The following is a 23,428-nucleotide window of genomic DNA, read 5'->3' as shown; positions in this document are numbered from 1 at the left end:
CCTACTCTCCGACCTGACAGCTCTACTTCCAAATGTTCAGCCCATGAGAAGCAGTTCTTCAGGCGGCTTTCCCCTGTGTTTTTTCATTACCGAAGAACGCCCCGCTTTCATTGCAACTACGACTTCTCACCGGACAGCAATGAAATAGCGGTTAGCGTTTTCAGTCATTGTAAGCACAGGTTATGAATCTTGAGATCCTTCTCTCGATTCATCTGTGAAGACGTAGGTTGCATTCAATATCTACCTTCGTCTTCAACGGTACATAGTGTTGTTTCTCCTTAGCTGAGATTCAACAACCATGAGATGTTTTACCTTCAGGGATCCTCGGTCTCTAGAAGGCAATTGACTTTCGCCTGTTGGGTACATGCCTTAAGAGAATATTCCACCTCGCTGTCCGGCATTGGTGACAAACAAATACATTATTTGTTTGGTCTCTCGGCATAACCCTTTAAAGGCGAAGGTCACGTGACTTACTCGGATGCTTGACAACTTGCCTCCTACCGAACGCAGTCAGTCGGCAGCTGTCAGAGCGCCCGAGTCAGTTACGAACTACGCTGTTGACTTAGTTCGGTTGTTACAAAGCAACCATTACTTCGTTTTAATAGCTTGTCACAGTACCCATACCATTGACACCCACCATGGAGTGTCGGTGTCCTATCCACTACCGAGAACTTCGCTGCATGGGGATAGGAGGATGCGAGAGACTTCGTTGCTAACGGACAGACCAGTATGGGTACTGGACAATCACCGAAGTAGAGAAGAGGGATAGGTCATGCGACTATTTCCTTCTTTCCTCTGAGGAACTGCATGACTTCTCCTGCGAAGTCAAGCATCCAGGGGATGGGGATCCGTGACGCTCGATTTCGTACCGAACTTCATAGCGAAGACTCAGAACCTTCGGTCCCTGACGATTGGTTCGAGTCGTTCACAATCCCCTCCACCCTAATGGACTTCACCGCCTTCGATGCGAAGGAGATGCTGCCTTGTCCGCAAGAACTTCTCCTTGGCGCAGGTATATGAAGCAGGGGTCTGGTCCAACCAGACCACATGCCCTTCCTTCTACCTTCGGGATATTGCCCACAGGTCCTTGGATCTTTTTCCTTGGGACCCGTGGTGGCTGCTCAACACGTTGTGTAGCGAACCCAGACCCTCGCAGGCTGAACAGCATCGAGTCCTGGTGTGACCTTAGTTTTGTGTAAGAATGGATGAGTGAATGAGAGTGTGACTGGCTCCTCTTCCCTCCCATCTTTTTCTTCCCCTCTACCTGTGGTTAGAGGGACACGGTCGTCACCCTGCTGGATAAGGACAAGATGCAGGTGAGCTACTCAACAGAGCCCCATCCTATCCCTTTCACTAGGGATAGGAGCGTATATCCACCACTTCCTCCAACAAGGGGGAGGAAGTGGATGCCAGCTTGAGACAACCCATACTTTATGTTGCCTCTTGCAAACAGGAACAAGTTCTTGCTTGCTGGTACGAAGAGATACGCTTGCCTCTCTCTTAGTACTCGGCCCAGAGGTCTGACCATTGATCCTGCGGTGCACACCCCGATCAATCGGACAGAGGCTTGGATCCCTCCCTCGCTCTTACGACCAGGGAGGCATTCCAGGGATGGACGAACACCAGTCTGTTCATCAAAAGACTCAGATTCCTCCCACCAAGAAGTGAGTCTTCCTATTGTTAAAGGACCGATGGTTTGTATTACGTATCGGAACAAATGACAATTTGTCGAAAATTGCATTTTTTCCTAACTATACAAACTGAGTCCTTTACATATAGTCCCTCCTCATGCCACCCCTCACTCTGCGTATTTTGCATGGGCCAAAAGCAAAAGTGATTTGTTCCGCGCGACTGTCGGACAAGCAGTTAACTACCGTTCTCCCCTTGTTCGAAGCTTACGACCGTTCCAGCTGCCGCTAGCTACTTCCTATTGTTAAAGGACCTCAGGTTTGTATAGTTAGGAAAAATGCAATTTTATACATTCAACTTCCCGCCCTGCCAGATATATACTTAGCTATAGACTCCGTCGTCTCCGACAGAATTTCAAATTTCGCGGCACACGCTACAGGTAGGTCAGGTGATCTACCGCCCACCCTGCCCGGGTGGCAGGACTAGGAACCATCCCCGTTTTCTAATCAGAATTCTTCTGTCGCCCGGACCATCAACATTGTTGTTGGTTCCTCTCGATTGGTTTTTCTTTTTTCACCGGCAATTGATCTTCTTGACCGACTTTTGGTGACGTATCTGGATTGTTGGATTGGCATACGCTTTTGTGGACTGTTTTGTGGACTTGATTTTGGAATTTTCTTTAATAATGTCTGACTCTGGTATGGTTGTGAGACGTTGTGTGAATGTAGGCTGTAAGGTGAGGTTGCCGAAAGCTTCGGTAGACCCACACGGTATGCAAGAGGTGCAGGGAGTATGAATGTTCTTTTACTAATACTTGTAAGGAATGTGAGAACTTGAGTGAGAACGAATGGAAGAATCTAACTAATTATTTAAAAAAGTTAGAAGAGAAAAGAGTGAGGAAGGCTTTCTCATAGAAGTTTAAGTAGTTCTAGATCTGAACTAATTCCAAGCTTGGGATCTTCCCCAAGGGTAAGTATTGCTACTTCTCCTTCCATTGCAGCCCCTTCTCCTATTGCAGAACCTGTAGATCCAGCAAAGAACTTGCGGATCTAAAAGCAGCCTTCAAGTTGATGGAAAACAAAATGGCTGCCATACAAGGTAGGCTAGTGATTTTTCAGTGGACAGTGATATGAGTGTCCCCAGTGTAGTGGAGGGGCATCTGGTCGGCTCAGCAACGCTCCTAGGTCTAGACCTCTTCCAAGCTCACATGCCCAGAGGAGAAGGAATGTCGAAAGCCGAAAGGAGGTTGTGGAGAATCCCCACGATCAGGTGTCCCTTCGGCGGTTTCTGTGACACCCCAGACTGCCAAGGACCGCTATTGTAAAAAGCGGTCCTACGTGAGTGTTTTTTCGTCGTCGGGGATCTTCATCACCGAGACGTGATTGGAGAGATTCAGATCGATCTCGGCCTCTCAAGAGGAGTTGGAAGGCTCCGAATATTGACTCGAGCCCTGAAAACTTCCTGAGGAGTCTCCATCGGGAGTGAAGAAGGCAAGAAGAGCCTTTCTTTAACCAGAGTGAGAAGGAGGCAGGAGGTGGAGGCTATGGATTCCTCCCCTCTCCTTCCCCTCCTTCCGAAGAGGATAAAGAGGAGGCTACAAAGAGGTTCATGATGGCGATGCAGGAACAGATTTCGTCGTTTGTATGGAGTCCTGTCAAAGGAGCCTCCTAGAAGGAAAGACACTTCCCTTCCTATTAAAAGATCCTCCAGACGTATGGAGGTAATCCTGCCTCCAGGATCGATACTCCTACTCGAGGTGAGGTTTCCGGTACGAAACCTGGATGAACCGATCAGACGTCTAGCACCGGCCAGGAGTGAGGAGTCACCCAGGAGGCAGGAGCCAAGAGCCAGGAGTGAGAGTCAACCAGGAGGCAGGAGCCCAGAGCCAGGAGTGTAGAGGCATCCAGGCAAGAGGCAGGAGCCAGGAGGCAAGAGCCAGGAGGCAAGAGGCAGGAGGCAGGAGCCAAGAGGCAGGAGCCAGGAGCCAAGAGGCAGGAGTCAGGAGGCAGGAGCCAGGAGTCAGGAGGCAGGAGTCCGGAGTCAGGAGTCAGGAGGCAGGAGTCAGGAGTCAGGAGGCAGGAGTCAGGAGCCAGGAGGCAGGAGTCAGGAGGCAAGAGTCAAGAGCCAGGAGGCAAGAGTCGGGGAACTCGTTCCTGGAGGTTATGACTCTTCTCCAAATAGGAGCTCCTCCTTCAGAACATAGGAGGTCTTGGAAGGACTCTCCTCCAAAACGTGAACTTTCTCCTTCGTCTGATCGAGGGTTAGACGAGTTGTCTGATGACGACCTCCTGCTAATGAGGGACTTTCTAGTTATAAGTCTTAGCCTCATTATTACTTCAAGAATTTGGAGATTCTCTTAGTCCGGCGGCTCCTCCTTCTCCTCGTTCGCTCTTTTCGAGCTCGGCTACGGCAAAATCGTCGGCCTTTTTAAAAATGAATTGAAAGGGCCGGGCTTGCGATATCTATGAAGAAGGGCACTCCATTCTTTAGATTCTTGGATGGACAAGAAGAATGAGTTAGTGGAAAGACGGTATTCTGCATGCCTCCTTCCAGATTGCACGGAAAGAGAGGTATTTGGTATGGGACAGGAGAGACTATGGGTCTTTCTCTACCTGCCTCTGCAGATGCCGACTTTCCAATTTAGTGGAGGCCTCTAGACGTCACTCCTTAGGATCGGTCAGAGCGACGTGGAGCACTTCAGAGTTGAACCACTTTCTAAAGGGACTTTTTGTCACTTTAGAGGTGTTCAATTTTCTGGATTGGTCACTCGGAGTTCTGGCCAACAAATCTAAGGATCCGGAGTTTCTGAAAAAGAAAACCCAGAAATTCTCCATAGCGTCCTGTCCTGCATGGACAAGGCAGTACAGGACGGTTCGGGTGAAGTGGCTTCCCTTTTTGGTGCTGGTTCTCCTGAAAAAGAGATCAGTTTTTGGATCCCTATTATCGAAAGGGGTTTCTCCGAGCCAGAGGACTGCCTTACTGTTCGCCCCTCTATCGGATCATCTGTTTCCTTCTCAGTTAGTGAAGGATATATCTCGCTCGCTAACTGAGAAGGCGACACAAGACCTACTAACGCAAACAAAGTCCAAGAAAGGACGACCCTGTAGTGTCGACGGTTAAGAAGGACTCTCGTCCTCCTCAGCAGCCCTTTCGTGGAGGTGCAGCGGGCTCGTCCCCTGCCAGAAAGAAGAGCTCTGAAAAGAGAGGAAGGTCTTCATTTAGGCCCTTCAAGAATCAAAGTGACTTGTTGCTCCTCCAAGCACCAGTGGGCGCCAGACTCCTGAACTTTGCAGGAGTATGGGCAAAAAGGGGAGCGACCCTTGGTCAGTGTCGGTCCTGAAGAAGGGATATGTAATCCCCTTCGACGACAGCCCTCCCCTAACATCTACGCCTCGGGAACGTCCGCGAGGTACAGAGACCCACGTAATGAGAAAGACTCTCCTTCAAATGGTGGAGCAAATGTGGGAAAAAGAGGCCATCGAACTTGTGCAGGATCCACACTCCCCGGGATTTTACAATCGCCTTTTTCTAGTACCAAAGGCACGGGGGGGTGAGGCCCAGTTCTGGACGTAAGGCGCTCTGAATCGCTTCGTACAGAAAAAGAAGTTTCGCATGGAAACGTCCGCCTCTGTAATGTCGGCTCTTCGTCCAGGAGATTGGATGGTCTCTCTGGACCTGCAAGACGCATATTTCCACGTTCCCATTCACCATTTGTCAAAGAAATATCTTTGCTTTGTAATAGGAGACAAGATCTTTCAGTTCAGGGCTCTGTGCTTCGGTCTGTCTACAGCTCCACAAGTATTCACCAACCTGATGGCGAATGTAGCAAGATGGCTTCACCTAGAGGGGATAAACATCTCCCTCTACTTGGACGACTGGCTGATCAGGGCCAAGTCGAAGATTCAGTGCTTGGAGGACTTAGAAGTAACAAGGAACATGATAGATTCGCTAGGGTTGCTCGTCAACCTCGAGAAGTCACAACTGATCCCCAGCCAGAACTTGGTCTATCTGGGGATTCAGATGGATTCTCGGGGTTTTTCGGGTATATCCTTGCGAGGAAAGAATCGCTCGAGGTTTGTCGAGAATCTCGAGCTTCTTAGAGAGAAAGAACAGCTCCAGCGAGGGATTCACCTGAGCCTTTTTAGGGACCCTGTCCTCACTGGGAAAAGTTCTTCTTCCGCTAGGGAGAACTTCCACCTTCGCCCTCTTCAGTTTTTTCCTCAAAGAGGTTGTGGAGTTTGGAAGACGGTGTCAACTCTCGGACATCTTCCAACTTCCACAAGAAGTAAAAGATCATCTGAAGTGGTGGATCCCTCCGCTTCAAAAGAACGAGGGCGTATCGCTTGCTCTGCAGAAACCCAGACCAAGTGTTATTTACCGACGCTTCGGAGTCGGGATGGGGAGCGACGCTAGGAGCAAGGGAGGTGTCAGGCACCTGGACAAAGGAACAGGTGTCCTGGCACATCAATTGCAAGGAACTTGTGGCCATACACCTAGCCTTAAAGTTCTTCGAAGAGATAGTCAGAGACGGGGTGATACAGATAAACTCGGACAACACCACGGCTCTGGCTACATACGCAAGCAAGGAGGCACGCACTCTTTCTCCCTCTATCAGTTAACAAGACACCTGTTACCGAACCTGGACGGAAGAAAGAGGCATAACTCTCCTCACAAGGTTTGTTCAAGGGATCAAGAATGTGAGAGCGGACAGACTGAGCAGGAGAAATCAGGTCCTTCCCACAGAATGGACTCTAACACGAAGAAGTGTGTCGAAGTCTTTGGTCCCTGTGGGGGAGACCTCACATAGACCTGTTTGCGACGTTCCTCTCCAAAAGAATAGAGATCTTTTGCTCTCTAGTGGGAAGATCCGAGAGCCTTCGCAATAGACTGCGTTTCTCATGGATTGGTCGGGTGTGGACGCATACGCCTTTCCTTTCCCCCGTTCAAAATCCTGGGGGAAGTGCTCAGGAAGTTCGTAGCTTCGAAGAGCACGAAGTTGACACTCATAGCCCCATTTTGGCCAGCCCAGGAATGGTTCACGGAGGTACTGGAGTGGATAGTGGACTTCCCCAGATCGCTTCAAAAGACACGATCTACTCAGACAACCCCACTTCGAGAGGTTTCATCACAACCTCCCAGGTCTCGCTCTGACTGCCTTTCGACTATCGAAAGACTTGTCAGAGTGAGAGGCTTTTCTCGCAGGCTGCGGGCTCGATCGCTAGAGCCCGCAGAGCTTCGACGAGAAGAGTATACCAGTCAAAGTGGGAAGTCTTTAGGAGGTGGTGTAAGGGTCAGAAGCTCCTCCTCCAGTACCTCTATAGTGAATATTGCCGATTTCCTCCTCTTTCTGAGAGAGGAATCACACCTATCTGTCTCGACAATAAAAGGATACAGAAGCATGCTGTCTTCAGTATTCAGGAATCGAGGCCTGGACATTGCTAACAACAAAGATCTACACGATCTATTAGATCTTTTGAGACTTCGAAAGCAGCTACTCCTAGAACACCTAGTTGGAATCTAGACGTGGGTCCTGAATTCCTTTCATCGGATAAATTCGAGCCTTTACATCTGGCGTCCTTCCGCGACGTCACTAGGAAATGCTTGTCCTGGTGGTCTCTCGCTACAGCAAGAGGACGAGCGAATTACACGCTCTGGATTCCACGGTGGGGGGTTCAAAGGAGATGCTGCCATCTGTTTCTTTCCAAGACAATGTTTCTGGCAAAGAACGAAAACCCGTCAAAACCGTGGCCAGAAGTTTTGAGGTAAAAGGCCTATCTAACCTTGTAGGCAGAGAGATAGAGAGATCTCTCTGTCCAGTGAGAGCTCTTAAATATTATTTAGAGAGGAAGAGGACAGATGGGAGCTTGTCAACAAGGTCTTTGGTGTGCGGTGAAGAACCCCAAAAGACTCATGTCCAAGAACGCCTTGGCTTTCTTTGTGAGAAGCGTTATTAACCGGACGCTCACAAGAACTGCTCGAGGAATCCTTCGGTCTTCTAAAGGTCAAGACTCATGAAGTGAGGGCAGTAGCAACGTCTTTGGCGTTCCAAAAGAATATGTCTCTAAAAGAATATCATTGAGACTACATATTGGAGGTGCAATTCAGTGTTTGCATCTCATTATCTGAAGGATATGTAGAGTGACCTATGAGAAGTGCTTCTCGCTAGGTCCTTTGTATCAGCAGATACAGTACTGGGTCTTGGAGCAAAGACTGATCCTTAATTTTGTGTTTTTTATCGTACATAAACCCTCTTGTCAGATATGTGCTTGGTTTTCTATTAGCAAGCTCACTACTGTCGCACGGGAGCAGAGTGTCATTGCTGGTAGGGGATCAAGGGTATGTATGACTAGTAGGGGAGTACAAAATTTTTTTTTTTTGTATATTTTGTAATTGAAAGTGTAAATTATGTTTTCGAGTTTTTGGTTGTGTAAGAGTTTCGGGGTTGGGGATAACTCCTACAATCTTAGAACTAACATGGATGTTAGGATCAGGTGATCGGGATCGGTTTTGTGCTCCTTGAACAAGGTGTATTGTCATGTTAGTGAATAGGGTCACCCAATGACAAAGGCCCTTTAGGCTCTGCCGAGTAAGTGGATAAGACCCATTGGCAGACCCACAAGAACTCTTAGCCATAGATCAATATCTCGCTGAGGCTCTTGAGGCTAAGCACTCCAAGGCAGTAGCCGCGAAGTCTTCAGCCTAATAAGGTAGGAACCAAGGTTTATTAATACCTACATATGTTGTTTACCTGTCTATTTCAGTTGTTAGCTGTCTCTTACCCACCACCAATGGGTGCTAATCAGCTAAGTATATATCTGGCAGGGAAGTTGAATGTATAAAAATGATATTGTCATGTTACAATAAAGTTTTATACATACTTACCTGACAGATATATACGATTAATGGCCCACCCAGCCTCCCCGCAGGAGACAGGTGGAAGAGAAGAATTCTGATTAGAAAACGGGGATGGTTCCTAGTCCTGCCACCCAGGGCAGGGCGGTAGATCACCTGACCTACCTGTAGCGTGTGCCGCGAAATTTGAAATTCTGTCGGAGACGACAGAGTCTATAGCTAAGTATATATCTGTCAGGTAAGTATGTATAAAACTTTATTGTAACATGACAATATCATTTTTCGACAAATTGTCATTTTAATATCCAGTGCAGAGTGCTTCTGAAGTATTACCAAAATATATATATAGGTATATAGGGGTGAGACCTAACCTCCCTTAGGTTACCTAATTACCTCGTTCAGGTTAGATCTCATTGTAAGCAAGGCAAGGTTTATTGGAGGGTTTTAAAGTGACGTAACGCCTTAGATGCTATATGTGAGCTAAAGACCTGGGTGATGCTGAAAACCACTACTAGGTTCCTCTGGTTCATTAAGTAGGGTAAATGACCGAACGGCAACATAGCGACCCTTCCCAAAAAAGTGCTTGAATTAGGTAAAAAACCGCATGGTACAGGGGTGGACCATGTACGATCAGCATGAACAACCCTAAAAAAAGTACATTATAACGTCCTGACATCGTAGATGGGCATCAGTCGCGACTTGTTGTTGGTGAGAAACGGAGCTAGAGACCTCTACTCCGGTGTCAGGACGCGTTATAATGTACTTTTCTTGGGGTTGTACACATTGATCGTACATGGTCCACCCCTGTACCATGCGGTTTTTTACCCTATGCCATTATTTCATAACTTGCTTTGAAAGGAGCGTAGAGGTCTCTTTGTGCTGCTGCCTTGATGGACCACAACTCTTGACTGATGCTAGTGTCAGCGAATTCCAGTACTTTTTCGGGAAGGTCGCTGCATTCCAGGATTGGTGGCCGCTACCTATATGTCGCCACTCTGTCATTTACCCTTTAAGTTTATATGCAAAGTGGAATGTATGTTTAGTAGGATTACCTTGGGGATGACCGTAAAAAAACATGACTAAAAGACAGACAATGGTCTATAAACATAAACAAAAGATATATGTGTATGCATCACAAACAAAAGATGGTAAATATTCAACCTAGTTGATAACTGGCAGGAACCATGAAGCAGTAGTAGTCTTCAGTTTTACTTTTGTTGCAACCCTCTTATTAAATGCACTGGTTCTTGGGTCAGGTGGGGTTCCAGTGGCTGTGAAGCCCCCTCTTAGAGAAGAACCAGTTGCTGTAGGTTAGTTTTGCCCCTTCCTATGTAAGGACCTGGCTTCTTATGCTATTTTAGGTTGGGGGATTTAACATATTTAACATTAATATCAGCGTTGAACTATAGGCTGAGTTTTATCAAGGGCTATTTAAGGGGGTCTCGCTAAGAAAATCTTTCCAGAGCACCTTGTTGCACCATGTATGCCCCTGCTGATGGCTGGTTGTGCCTGACTGAGCCGGTTATTAATGCAGTAGCATTGGCTTGGGAAAGATGTACATCCAGGTCATTTGATAACACGTCTGAAGGACTGGTATAGCTGCTAGTGTCACTATAAATTTCAATAGATGATGAAGGTGTAACCTAACCTAACCTAACCTATGGTGCCAGGTCCTTACCTGGGCTAAGGTAAAAGCCCCCCCTCCCCCAGTATAACCAAATTCATTAAGTCCTTTTCTAGTGCATGATGCAACTATCAAAACTTGAAATAAACCATACCTTAATCATTACAGAACTTGTAGAATTGTCATGGAGATGTTAGTTTATTTAACTCTTTTGTATTATCCCTAACCCAAGAACCAATTTTCTCAATGTGGTGCCCCACAATTGTAGGACATAAGAGAGGTCCAGTACCAAAATCTAGACCACTTGATTTTCTCCCAAAATTAAACCTTGAAGGAAGAAAAAAAAAAAAAAATCTACTTAAATGGTGAAGGTTTATACTTCTGTAGGAACAAATAGGATTTTAAAAGTGATGATTTGTATTTTTCCTAGATATATAAACCAAAGCCTTTTATTTATACAGTACCATGCTTATACCCACCTCATCCTTCATGCTCATTCCTTGCTACTGAAGGTAATCTACTTCATTATATCTAGTTTCAGTTACTGAATCCAGCTCATGCTGAAAGATGTCCCTATATAATAGGCTCTGATTTGTATACCTATGAAAAATAGAGATTATTTTACTTTAAAAATTTATTTTTAGAAGCAGACTTTAGTTTTACTGTATTAAAAATGTGCATTGTATTTCAGGGTGGTGGTAATTGCTGAAATGTGTTCAAAGATGGTGCGCTTCTTTAGTAAAGGAAGTAATTGAAAAATTGCCCATAATGGCTCGGCATGGTATCCCCAGATTACCCAAATACTTAGCTGCTGCAGGAAGTGCATCCAATTTTGCAAGTGAAGAGCAATTACAGAAAACCAGAATAGATACTACCAGTCTCTCACTAGAACAGCCTTCCCATTGTCCTTCACGAGTTCCAAAGCAGGTTCAAAGAAATATCATGGAACTGCTGAAATGTTATCCAGAGGGACTGGAAATTGAAAAATTTAATGTTGCTTATCTCAAGAGATTTGGGAGGCCTTTGATTGCATCAGATTATGGCTTTTTAGACATGGTTGATCTTCTTGGTAATTTGAAGGGAGACATTTTACAGCTGCCTTACACAAATGGGCAGTTACTTTTGAAGGTGGACAAAGACGTTTCTGGTGAACAGTGCGATTCCCCACAGGCTCATGAGAAGGTTGAGTTTCAACCTGTTCCTAATGAAATAATTGAGGCGTTTAAGACCATTGTGAAGAAAAACGGAGGCGGCATCTCGCTTGAAAATTTAAAATATGAATTTGAGATGATAACGCACAAGCAGCTAGACTTGGCATCTTTAGGATTCTCGTGTTTATATGATCTTGTGTCCTCTCTTGGTGAGATTTTCAACATTTATAAAAGTGGAAGCCAGTTTTTGCTTTGTGATTCCAACATCAAGACTCTATTTTTGAGTGACACTACAGCATCCGTCGTAGATTCACATCAAATATCGAGAACCTTATCTAATGAAACAGAAGATCGTCTAGCAAAGTTGTTGCGAGAGGAGTTTCCTGCTGGGCTTACAATTGATGAACTTGTTGGTGCATACAAAGTAGGTGGCCTTTCAGTTCACTTACAGTTCTTATTCTTGAAAATTATGGTTAGTACTTTTGTAATCTGTGGGGGTTTCAAGAAAAAATTATTAATACAGTACGTACTTACAAAATGAAAGGCTATCATACAAAACCACAATATTCTTAAGGGAATACAAACAATCACCTTATACGTAACAAAGTGGGTTACCTAATTCTTCACCCACTATTGAGTGAGGGCATCTTGCTGTGCTTCTGCTGACTGCTGAGAGAGAGAGAGATTTTTATTAATATACATTTTGTTCATGCAAACTTACCTGTCAGATATATATATAGCTGATAATTTCCGACGACCGACAGAATTTAAAACTTACGACACACGTAGTGGGAGTCAGGTGGTTAGTACCCATTCCCGCCGCTGGGAGGCGGGTATCAGGAACCATTCCCATTTCCTATTCATAATTTTTCTGTCGCCGGTGTTGTGAACATCTGTTTACAGCACCTCCGTCTGGATTTGGAAACTTATTGCTACTTGAGTATCCCTTTTGGTTCTTTTTTGGATAATTGATTTGGATCGGTGGCTAGGCACACGTTATTAGTGGATTGATTTGAGTTTGGTTTGGACTTCTCTTGGATAATATGTCAGGGTCTAGTACAGCTAGCGCTAGGTTCTGCTCTAGGACTGATTGTAGAGGTAGGCTACTGAAAGCTTCAGTAGACCCACATACGGTATGTAAGAGTTGCAGGGAGCATGAATGTGTATGAAAGCCGTTGCAAGGAGTGCGAAAGGTTGGTTAACCAGATTCTGAGTGGAAGGCGTATGATACCTATCTTAGGAACTTGAAAAAGGATAGGTTAAGGAGGTCTTCCTCCAGGAGTGTTTCAGGTGTGCAAGAAATTAATGTTTCTCCTGTTAACCCTCCTTCTGTTAATGCTCCTAACCCTGTAGTTTTGCCTCCGGGCCCTGAAGCAGTGTCTGTAGAGAGTAATACTTTATCCTTAATTTTGGAGTCGATTCGTAATCTAGAATCGAAAGTGTTGGCTCTTGAGAGCAAAAGTGATGTGCAAAAGTGCAGTGATACCCCATTGTGTAGTGGCGGGTAGGGCATGTGGTCAGATCGGACCTCGTTTCGCCCCTCTAGGCCTGGACCTCTGCTTGACTCCCAGGACCTGGGGAGGGAGCATGTCGAAAGCCGAAGGAGGGTTACAAGGAACCCCCACCGATCTGGCGTGCCTTCGGCAGTTACTGATGAAAATCCCCAGACTGCCAGGGAGCGTGCACGGGCACGTCTCCTCAAGGAGTGTTTTTCGTCATCGGAGGCTTCATCCCCACGTAAAGGGTGGAGTTCTCACGGTGCTTCCCGTCCGCTGAAAAGGACGGCGCGTGATTTTGACGCTTCACGTCCTAGTTCTCCGAATTTGCGATCTTCGCCTGACAGTGCGTTCGCTGCTTTTCCACCGCAGAAAAGGCGCAGAGAGTCTTTGGACTTGGATTCGGTTAGTTCGTGCGAGCGATACAGTCGCTCTAGAGTTCGGGAGGAGGCCGTACCTGGGAGGAGGAGAGAGGCGTCCCCTCGCCGCTCTCCTGCTCACAGGATCAGTCCCTCCCCGGAGCAGGAAGATTCGCCAACCAAGAGGATAATTCAGTCACTGCAGCAGCAACTTCAGGACGCTCTTGCTTCTAGAGAGTCTCTTCCGCGTCGTAGAAAGGATGAGAAGCTTCCCGTGAAGAAGTCAAGACCTGCTCTTTCTCCTCGCTCGCCTCTCTCTTCGTTCGAGTCTCCCTCTAGAGTTCGTTCTGCTCCCCAGCAGCTCTCTAGAGAAGGTGAGAAGTTCGTTTCTCGCTCTCAGGATGAGATATCTCCCGCTCGCAAGTCTTCGTATGTTCGCAAGCGAGTGGTGGACGCTGAGCGCGCTTCTGTGCAAGTGGAGCGCGCTTCCGGTGCCGCCAAACGCGCACCTGTTGTTGATAAACGTGCACCAGTGGGCGGCAGCCGCGCACTGACTGACGCTCGGCGCGCACCAGTGGAAGCCAAGCGTGCACTAGTGGACGCTCGGTGCGCGCCAGTGGACGCCAAGCGTGTGTTAGTAGATGTCGAGCGCGCACCTGTCGGCGCCAAACGTGTGGATTCGGACGCCAAGCGCGCGCTGGTAGACACCAGTTCCTCACCAATGCAAGTTCAGGTGGATGAAGGAACCCTTCCTGTTCGTCAGTTTTCTTCAGAGTTTCCTCCTACTTCTCCAGTTTCTGAGGAAGGAGTTAGCGATAATTTAGTAGAAGCAGAGGAAGAACAGCAACCAGCTACTGTCTCATCGGACTATAAAGTTTGATGCGTCTTCTACAGTCAGAGTTCGGAGAAAAACGTTTTCAACCGGAAGCCCCTCGTACTCCCCCTTCTCAATTTTCTTCTTTTAAAGCAGCGAAGGCATCGGGGTTCATTAAAATGAAGAAGTCGCTTTCCACGAAGCAAGCGTTCCGGAAAGTCCATGAGTGGATGGAGAAGAGGAAAGCGTCGGGAAAGTCCTCTTTAGCTTTACCGCCATCAAGACTCTGCGGTAAAGGAGGCATGTGGTATGAGACGGGAGAGGAAATAGGGGTTAAACTACCAGCCTCTGCTCAAGGTGACTTCGGGAGCATCGTGGACGCCTCCAGAAGAGCCTTTCTGTCTTCATCAAAAGTCACCTGGACCCATAACGAGTTCGACTTTCATCTAAAAGGCCTCTTCAGGACTCTAGAGGTCTTCAACTTTCTCGACTGGTGTCTTGGAGTTTTAGATGCCAGGTCAAGGAGTTCTGATACTATTAGTCTGGGGGAGCTGTCCAGTGTACTTTCTTGTATGGACAAGGCCGTCAGGGATGGTTCTGAGGAGTTGGCTACGCACTTTAGCTCGGGGATTCTCAAAAAGAGGGCACTCTTTTGTAACTTCACGGCCAAATCCGTCTCTTCAACGCAAAAGGCGGACTTGCTTTTCGCTCCGTTCTCAGACCATCTCTTCCCCCAGACTATGGTTAAGGACATAGCTTCAAGCCTTCAGGAAAAGGCAACGCAAGATCTTCTGGCTCAGTCTTCTAGAAGGCCAGCAGCTGCTTCATCTCTGGAGTTTCGTTTTGCCAAGAAACCGAAGCCCTTTCGTGCGGATCTTCCTCGAAAACAGCCTCTCGAAGGAAGAGGCTCTTCCAGAGGAAAAACCCCTGCTCCGTCAAAGAGTAGGAAGTGATTTGGAAGTCCTTCAGACGCCGGTAGGAGCCAGGCTTCTTCGGTTCGCGAAAGCCTGGGAAGAGAGAGATGCCGACCCTTGGTCGCTGGACGTCGTGAGGAAAGGTTACAGGATCCCGTTCTTGAAGTCACCCCCGCTATCCTCAACTCCAAAGGATTTGTCTCCCTCTTATCGAGGAGAGAAACAGAAAGTGCTTTTCGATCTGCTGGAACAAATGATCGAGAAGCAAGCGGTGGAACAGGTCTTCGACCTGGAATCTCCAGGATTTTACAACCGCCTGTTCCTGGTGCCGAAACATTCGGGGGGGGTGGCGACCCGTCCTCGATGTCAGCAGCCTAAATCTCTTTGTGATAAAGAAGAAATTCAAGATGGAGACGACTCAATCGGTGCTGTCAGCTTTGAGACCGGGGGATTGGATGGTCTCACTAGACCTCCAAGACGCGTATTTTCACGTCCCCATCCATCCCCAATCGAGGAACCTGCGATTTGTCCTGAAGGGGAAGGTATTCCAATTCAGGGCACTTTGCTTCGGTCTGACCACAGCGCCGATGGTTTTCACCATTCTAATGAAGAACGTGGCAAGGCTGCTTCATTTGAGAAAATAAGGATCTCCTCTCTACCTAGACGACTGGCTTATTCGAGCTTCATCGCTTTTAGGGAACGGTGTCTGGAGGAACCTGCACACGACCATGACGTTAGCAAAGTCCCTGGGGCTTCTGGTAAACTCGGAAAAGTCGCATTGACTCCGTCTCAATCTTTAGTCTGATCTGGGGATTCAGATGGACTCAGTGGCTTTTTTCGGGCTTTTCCGTCCCAGGGGCGACAACTTCAATGCTTGGAGAAAGTGGCGACCTTTCTGGGGAAGGAAACATGCTCGGTGAGGGAATGGATGAGTTTGCTGGGGACCATTTCCTCACTGGAGAAGTTTGTTTCTCTGGGAAGGCTGCACCTCAGACCTCTTCAATTCTTCCTAGCCAACAATTGGAAGAACAAACAAGATCTGGAGGCGATCTTGTGTTTAACGAGAGAGGTGAAGGATCACCTAAGTTGGTGGTCAGATCCTCGGAAGCTCGCAGAAGGGCTCTCCCTCAAACTTCGGAACCCCGACCTAGTGTTGTTTTCCGACGCGTCGTCCACGGGTTGGGGAGCAACACTAGGAGGGAAAGAAGTGTCGGGCACCTGGAGAGGGGAACAGGTGTCCTGGCACATCAATCTGAAAGAGCTGTCAGCCATTTATCTGGCTCTCAGGTTCTTCCAGGAAGTATCGGCCCGGCAAAGTCATTCAGATCAATTCGGACAACACCACAGCGCTGGCATACCTAAGAAATCAAGGGGGAAACTCACTCGCCTTCTCTGTTTGCCATCGCAAAGGAACTCTTTTATGGGCGAAAGCGCAAGAAGTCACTATTCCATGACAAGGTTCGTGTCAGGAGTACAGAATGTTCGAGCGGACCTTCTCAGTCGACGAAGACAGCTGTTGCCGACAGAGTGGACCCTTCACCAAGAGGTTTGCCAGTCGCTGTGGGACCTGTGGGGCTGTCCACAGGTGGATGTCTTCGCAACTTCCAGGACGAGAAGACTTCAACTCTATTGCTCCCCAGTTCTGGACCCGGGAGCAGTCGCAGTAGACTCCCTACTTTGGAGTTGGTCGGGTCTAGACATATACGCTTTTCCCCCGCTCAAGATCCTCGGGGGAAGTGATGAGGAAGTTCGCGGCATCGGAAGGAGCGAGGATGACACTCATCGCCCCCTTCTGGCCGGCAGCCGACTGGTTCACAGAGGTGATGTCCTTCCTTGTAGACTTTCCGAGGACTCTGCCCTTAAGGAAAGATCTACTCAGACAGCCCCACTTCGAGAGGTACCACAAAAACCTCCCCGCTCTGAGTCTGACTGCGTTCAGACTATCAAGAAGTTGGCCAGAGCGAGGGGTTTTTCAAGACCTGTGGCGAAGGCGATTGCCAACGCAAGGAGGCCCTCCTCAATCGCTCTGTACCAATCGAAGTGGGCTGTCTTCAGATCCTGGTGCAGGAAGAAGGGCATTTCCTCCACCACAACCTCTGTGAGCCAGATAGCTGACTTCCTTCTTTATCTGAGAGAGGAAGTGAAGTTGGCTGTTCCAACTATTAAAGGCTACAGAAGCGTGCTTTCTGTAGTCTTTAGGCACAGAGGACTCGATTTGACTAATAATAAAGACATTCATGATCTCATTAGATCGTTCGAGACTAAGAAGGTAGTCCAGCCTAAAGTACCCTCGTGGAACTTGGATGTGGTGCTCGAATATTTGATGTCGAGTCACTTCGAACCGCTTCATTCAGTTTCTATCAGGAATCTGACGAAGAAAACGATCTTCCTAACCGCTCTGGCGACGGCGAAGAGGGTTAGCGAAATTCAGGCCATTAGCAAGCATATTGGCTTTTCAGACAGTAGTGCGATTTGTTTCTTTAAGTCCCCATGTTCTTAGCAAAGAACGAGAATCCTTCCAACCCGTGGCCGAGGACCTTTGAAATCAAAGGGTTGTCAGATTTAGTGGGTAATGAACGTGAGAGATTCCTGTGTCCTGTCAGGGCTTTATAGTTCTATCTTTAGAGAACTAAAGCTTGCAGAGGTTCATCGGACAATTTGTGGTGTTCAGTGAGGAAACCTGATCTTCCTATGTCAAAAACGCACTGGCGTTCTTTCATCAGGAATACGATTCAAGAAGCGCATAAGAAGTGTAGTGATAGTGATTTTGAAGCTTCTGAAAGTAAAAGCTCACGAGGTGAGACTATTGCTACTTCGGTAGCCTTTCACAAAAATATGGCGCTCAAAGATATTTTGAATGCCACATTTTGGAGAAGCAATTCGGTGTTCGCTTCACACTACCTGCGGGAGGTGAAAGTGACATACGAAAATTGCTTCTCCCTCGGACCATACATTGCTGCAGACACTGTTTTTGGGGGCAGGAGTAACACTCATCCTATCCTTTAGGGATTAGGGGGGTTTTAATTTGTGTTTATGGTTGTGGGGTGACCGCCTGGGGCGGGTCTCCCTTCCATTAGCTTAGTTAAGTGGGATACCTTTGGTAAACTAAGCCAGGTGGTGGTATTTTTGTCTCGTTGCCCTCATTAGTATGGTCCATGGTCTAGTCACGTCGTGGTCTCGCCCCTGTTGACAGATCATCTGGAGTGCACCAGCTTCATAGGTCTCTACCTTGCTGGCAACTCTAGTAGTGCTACTACAGACTTACGTGGCAGTAATCACGAAGCCAGCTATGCTAACAGGTAAGGAACCAAGATATCAAATATCTGCATATATGTGTTTCCTAAATCCTCTATTCTGTCTCTCCACCACCAAGGTGGGATTCAGCTATATATATCTGACAGGGTAAGTTGCATGAACAAAATGATATTGTAATGATACAATTAAGTTTGTTCATACTTACCTGGCAGATATATATAATTAATTACCCGCCCACCTCCCCTCAGGAGACAGTGGAAATAAAAATTATGAATAGAAAATGGGAATGGTTCCTGATACCCGCCTCCCAGCGGCGGGAATGGGTACTAACCACCTGACTCCCACTACGTGTGTCGTAAGTTTTAAATTCTGTCGGTCGTCGGAAATTATCAGCTATATATATATCTGCCAGGTAAGTATGAACAAACTTAATTGTATCATTACAATATCATATTTTTAAAGTAGAGAAAAATATGTTTATGGTTTTTTATTGCCTGATTATTGTATATTATGTACATATACAGTATTTTTAAATAATTTTATTTATTGTATTTTTAAGTACTATAATACCTGATATGTAGGTAGAAATATTGCAATTGTGTACATGCATGTGTTAGACAAAACTTTACAGTACTGTCTTTCTCTGAAATTGAATGATAAGTAGAGTAATAATTTACTATTTTGTATGAAAATGACAAAGTAATAACTGTACATGGAGCTTAGTAAGTTGCTCTAGGTTGTAGGTTCCACGTCAGTATTCGTTACATTTGTATTTTACCTTCAAATGCCATTGTATTAGTGATTTATGGATTAATGATGATGCAAGCACAATGGGAATGGATACATCATGTTTATTTTGTGTTTTGGAAAAAGAACCATCTCAATGTATGGAAACTCAACATAACATTCCACTACTTGCAGGGTTTATTCGGAGCAGACCTTGATGATCTAAACCCTCTATTGTATGGGTACAGGACTTTGCAAGCTCTGTTAAAAGATCATCCCGATGTTGTGCTTTTAATTTATGCCAATGATACAATTATGGTTTATGCAAGTCAGTTTCTGTGGCCTGAAGAGGTAAGAGTCTTTTATTTTATCTAAAAAATGTGAATTTGTAGCAAAGAATGTTTCTTTTTCTTAATTTAAGCTGTTCCTTGAAATACAAACCATCATCTTTTGTGCAGAAGTATTTCCCAGATTGAATTGGAAATGGTCATTGAAGTTGGCAATGTTGTTGTAATGGGCATGGCTATTCTTGTCAGCCATTCATATTTTGGACAACAGTAAATCCACATAATTATTATGTTTGTGATTTGCCTCCAGAGGGTTAAGTTTAGCAAGAGGGTGAAGTAGGACAGAAAGCATTTGCTGGCTTCTTTGAGGAATACACCTCTGAATCCATCAAATCCTTATTACCATTTTCATCCATTCCTATCCCTATTCCTATTAGTGCCACCCCTTCGAGGAGAGATGGTATTAGAAATTATAGACCTGCGCATTCCCTATGATATCATAGAGATGCTCCTACATCAGCTGCCTCGCTCTCCATACCTTCTGATTATAACATTCCAGTTGTCCCTTCATTCTCCAATGACAAACCAGCTAATCGCTTAGATCTTCGAAGTGGAGGTTTGTCATTTGGTCTGTTGTCCATAGCAGCCTTTTTTTTTTTTTTTTTTGGGTACCGCCCACAAACAAGGGACACGGGATGTGTCCCTGGTTACCCTGAACAAAACGAAGATGCCTGGCCAACAGCGTCAGGTATCAGAGGTGGCTAGATTATTGGTGTTATTACTATGCAAGCTTTCTCAGTTATAATCTCTTATAAAATGACAGCAAATTATTTCATTTAAAATAAAATCTTGCGTAAAGGCTTTATTGCCTTCCATAGAGAGACCCCTGTTAATAATTGCTCCTTCCAACAACCTTCTAATACCTGTTTGTTCCGATACGTAATGCAAACCCTCGGTCCTTTAACAATAGGAAGGTAACTAGCGGCAGCTGGGACTGGTCGTAAGCTTCGAACAAGGGGAGAACGGTAGTTAACTGCTTGTCCGATCGTGCGCGCGCCCGAGAGGTGAAGAACCACTTTTGCTTTCGGCCGCGGGTGTGAAGGACGTGTTCGTCATCGCTCTCGCCCGTTTCACATCTCGTATGCTTTGTTTATATTGTGTTTGTTCCGATACGTAATACAAAACCATCGGTCCTTTAACAATAGGAAGTAGCTAGCGGCAGCTGGAACGGTCGTAAGCTTGAACGAACAAGGGGAGAACGGTAGTTAACTGCTTGTCCGACAGTCGCGCGCCGCGCGACTGGGAGGTAAACAAATCACTTTTGCTTTCGGCCGCGGGTGTGAAGGACGTGTTCGTCATCGCTCTCTGCCCGCTTCATCGTCGTATGCTTTGTTTATATTGTGTTTTCTACTAATGGTTTGTTTGACTTGAAAAATGAAACTGTAAGTACACTGTTTCATTTTCATTACTTAATTATGAACCAACATGGAGTTATCGCCGTAGATGCGGCGATTTTCCTCTCTTTTCATGAATTGAACCCCTTGAATTATGCCTCGGTGCCGAGGGCGGGCGCGCTCGCGCCGAGTCATGTATTTTGGGCGAAAGAAATGTGTAATTGAAAAATGTAAAGTACTCTTTTCATTATATGTTTGCCCTGTGCGTTCGTTACCGAGAGTGTGTTTTGCGCTCGGCACGAGCCTTTTATAGAATGCAATGAAAGGATTCGCATTGCATTCTTTTCATTTTCATTTATGCATGACATTTAAAGGATCAATTTTCGTTTTATTCCCGGGGAATTGATCCTTACGATTTTTTTAGTGAAAGAAATCGCAAGCAGTTATTCTGTTTCATTTTCATATATATTTTATGATAGCATCATAATTATTTGGATCAATTTCGTTCTTACCCGGGAATTGATCTTACATTTTTTATGTGAAATGAAATTTCGCAAGTTGAGTATTCTGTTTCATTTTCTATATATTTTAAGATGCATCATATTATTGGATCAAGTTTCCGGGTTACGGGATTGATCTTTTCCCCTTTGTATTCTAAATGAATCGCAAGGGCAGATTTCTGTTTCATTTTCATTACTTTCACTGCTGTGCGGGGTAGGGGAAGCGAAGGTCTGCCAGGAAGTCGTCGGAAAGCTCTCCCGCGACTCACCTTGGTATCCGATTCTTCGTTCTTCCTTCCTGCCCCCCGCTCAGCTTCTTCGTTGTATTTTGTATTTGGGGTCTTCCTTGCGTTCGGGGTGGGGCATGTCTCCCCCCGTGCGTGAGGGAACCCCTCTTACTAATCTATCTATGTTACCGCAGGTACTATATCCGTGGGAGACGACCTTGGACAGGTATGGACCACCGCGGAGGCAGGGCGTGCCTAGCATCCACGGGCTGCTGCAGCGTCTAGCGAGGTCTGGGGCGGTCTCCACTACTACCACGGCCGCTTATGCTGCTCCCCCCCTCCTGATCTACACTCCCATGCTGTGTCGATGACGCCGTCTGCCGCTACTAGGGCCGCAGCCGTACCGAGGTGGGGTTGCCGCCGCCGCCTGTTTTCTTCGTGTTGCCTGCCCCAGACTTCCGCTGTTCCAGCAGCTCGCCCCTGGACCGGCCGCCAGGGACCCAGGTTCCGCTGGCTGCCGATGATTCTACGAGGCGATCCCTGGGCCTGCCGTACCAGCCGCTGATGTGATTATTCCGCTGTTGGCTTGGCTGTCCTTCTGGGTCTACCGCTGCCGCTGTTCCATGCCGCTCCTGAGCTGGTTGCTGTTCCTGTCGCTCCTGATTCCTGTGCCTGTCCATGCTGGTCCTGCCCACGGTGTGTCTTCCCCAGTCCCAGGTCCTTCCGGACAGGTGCAGTCGGGCCCTGTTGCTTCGGCAACTGCCCCGGCTCCCTCCTGGATGGAGGACCTGACGACTGTCCTGCGAGAGCTGACGAGGAAGAGGAGAAGAGGAAGCTGTCATCTTCGTCTTCATCGTCTGCTGCTGCCTCTTCCCCTTCGACTTCTAAGGCCCATAAGCCGAAGAAGAAGAAGGCTGCCTTCCCCCCTAAGAAGTCTCCTTCGGGAACTTCTAAGGGCCCGTCCCACCTCGGTGGGACGGGGGGTCCTTCTGCTGGTCCTCCTGCTCCTTCGGGAGCGGGGCCCGTCTCCCCCCCCCCCCTTCCGTAAGGAAGAGATAGACGGGGACCAGAGGAGTATCGGTTAGCTCTGGTACTCCTCGCCTGGTGCTAGCGGCGATGCCGCTACGCCAGGTTCCGGCTCGGTCTCTCGTTCGCGAGAGATCCCGAGTGTACGTTCTCCCTCGGGAGACCGTGCAGCCAAGTTTCGGCGCCAGAGTTCGCTCGGCGCCAAGACGCGGCACGGAGCAGAAGGCTGGTGAGAGACGCTCAGGTGACTCTTGCCAGGCCAGCGGCCACTCTTGCAGCGACCAGCTGGTAACCCGGGTTTTCCCCCCTAAGAAGGCTCCTTCGGGACCTTCTAAGGGCCCGTCTCGCTCCGGCGATTCGGGGAGCTCTTCTGCTGGTCCTCCTGCTCCCTCGGGAACAGGGCCCGTCTTTTCTTCTACCAAGGAGAAGAAGACGGGGACCAGAGGAGTACCCAGCTTCGGCTGGCACTTCCTCGCCTGGTTTTAGCGGTTCTGCCGCTAAACCAGGATCCGCCTCGGCTTCTCGTTAGCGAGAAGTACCGAGTGGACGGTCTCCCGCGGGAGACCGTCCAGCCAAAGTCTTGACACTCGAGCTCGCTCGCCGCCAAGACCGAAGAGCGGAGCAGAAGACTGGCGAGTGTCGTGCAGACGACTCTCGCTAGGCCAGTGGACGCTCTCGCAGCGACCAGCTGGCTGCTCAGGTTGACGTGACGGTCGCTGACCAGCCACGGGTTGAGGCGAGGAAGGGGTCCCCGCGGTCGTCGGTACCAGCCACGGCTGGTACCAGCGGCTCGACGCGCCGAGAGGACGCTCGCCGGTCTCACCGCGACAACGAGCCTAGCAGGTCACCTGACGCCGCTCCCATCGGGACCGGGCGGAGACGGTAACCAGCAACAGCTCGCCTGACGCTAGACATCAGCGTCGACGTTCTCAGTCGAGCCGCTCGCCACAGGTGAGCGGCACGGCCAGGCCTGCAGATCGATCCCCACCGCGGGTTGGTGATCGGCTGCAGCCCCCCACGTACGCTGGTCCTGCCAGCGAGCAGGGGGGGAGCGTCAGGTCTGTCTCTCCACTACCTTCAACTTCCTCGGGCTACACCGGGAAGAGCGAGGTAGCTAGGAGTGATCGTGAGAGGTGCGCCGCTCACGATCCCGTCACGACGCCGCACGTGCCAC

At 47.7% G+C, this 23,428-nt stretch overlaps 1 protein-coding gene across 1 annotated transcript in view; it reads left to right on the top strand.

The window, feature by feature from the left end:
• Positions 1–23,428, top strand: part of LOC135223074 (uncharacterized) — a 96,661-nt gene that overhangs the window by 7,449 nt on the left and 65,784 nt on the right. Inside the window, exons 2-3 of the mRNA XM_064261581.1 lie at positions 10,797–11,680; positions 19,016–19,171. Coding sequence (XP_064117651.1) covers positions 10,874–11,680; positions 19,016–19,171 — 963 coding nt within the window. The 5' untranslated portion in view covers positions 10,797–10,873. The remainder of the gene's footprint in view (positions 1–10,796; positions 11,681–19,015; positions 19,172–23,428) is intronic.

The sequence above is a fragment of the Macrobrachium nipponense genome, chromosome 8, assembly GCF_015104395.2.
Source record: "Macrobrachium nipponense isolate FS-2020 chromosome 8, ASM1510439v2, whole genome shotgun sequence".
Taxonomy (NCBI): Eukaryota; Metazoa; Arthropoda; class Malacostraca; order Decapoda; family Palaemonidae; genus Macrobrachium; species Macrobrachium nipponense.
Note: the sequence above shows the minus strand (reverse complement) of the source record. Positions and strands in the feature narration are given on the sequence as shown.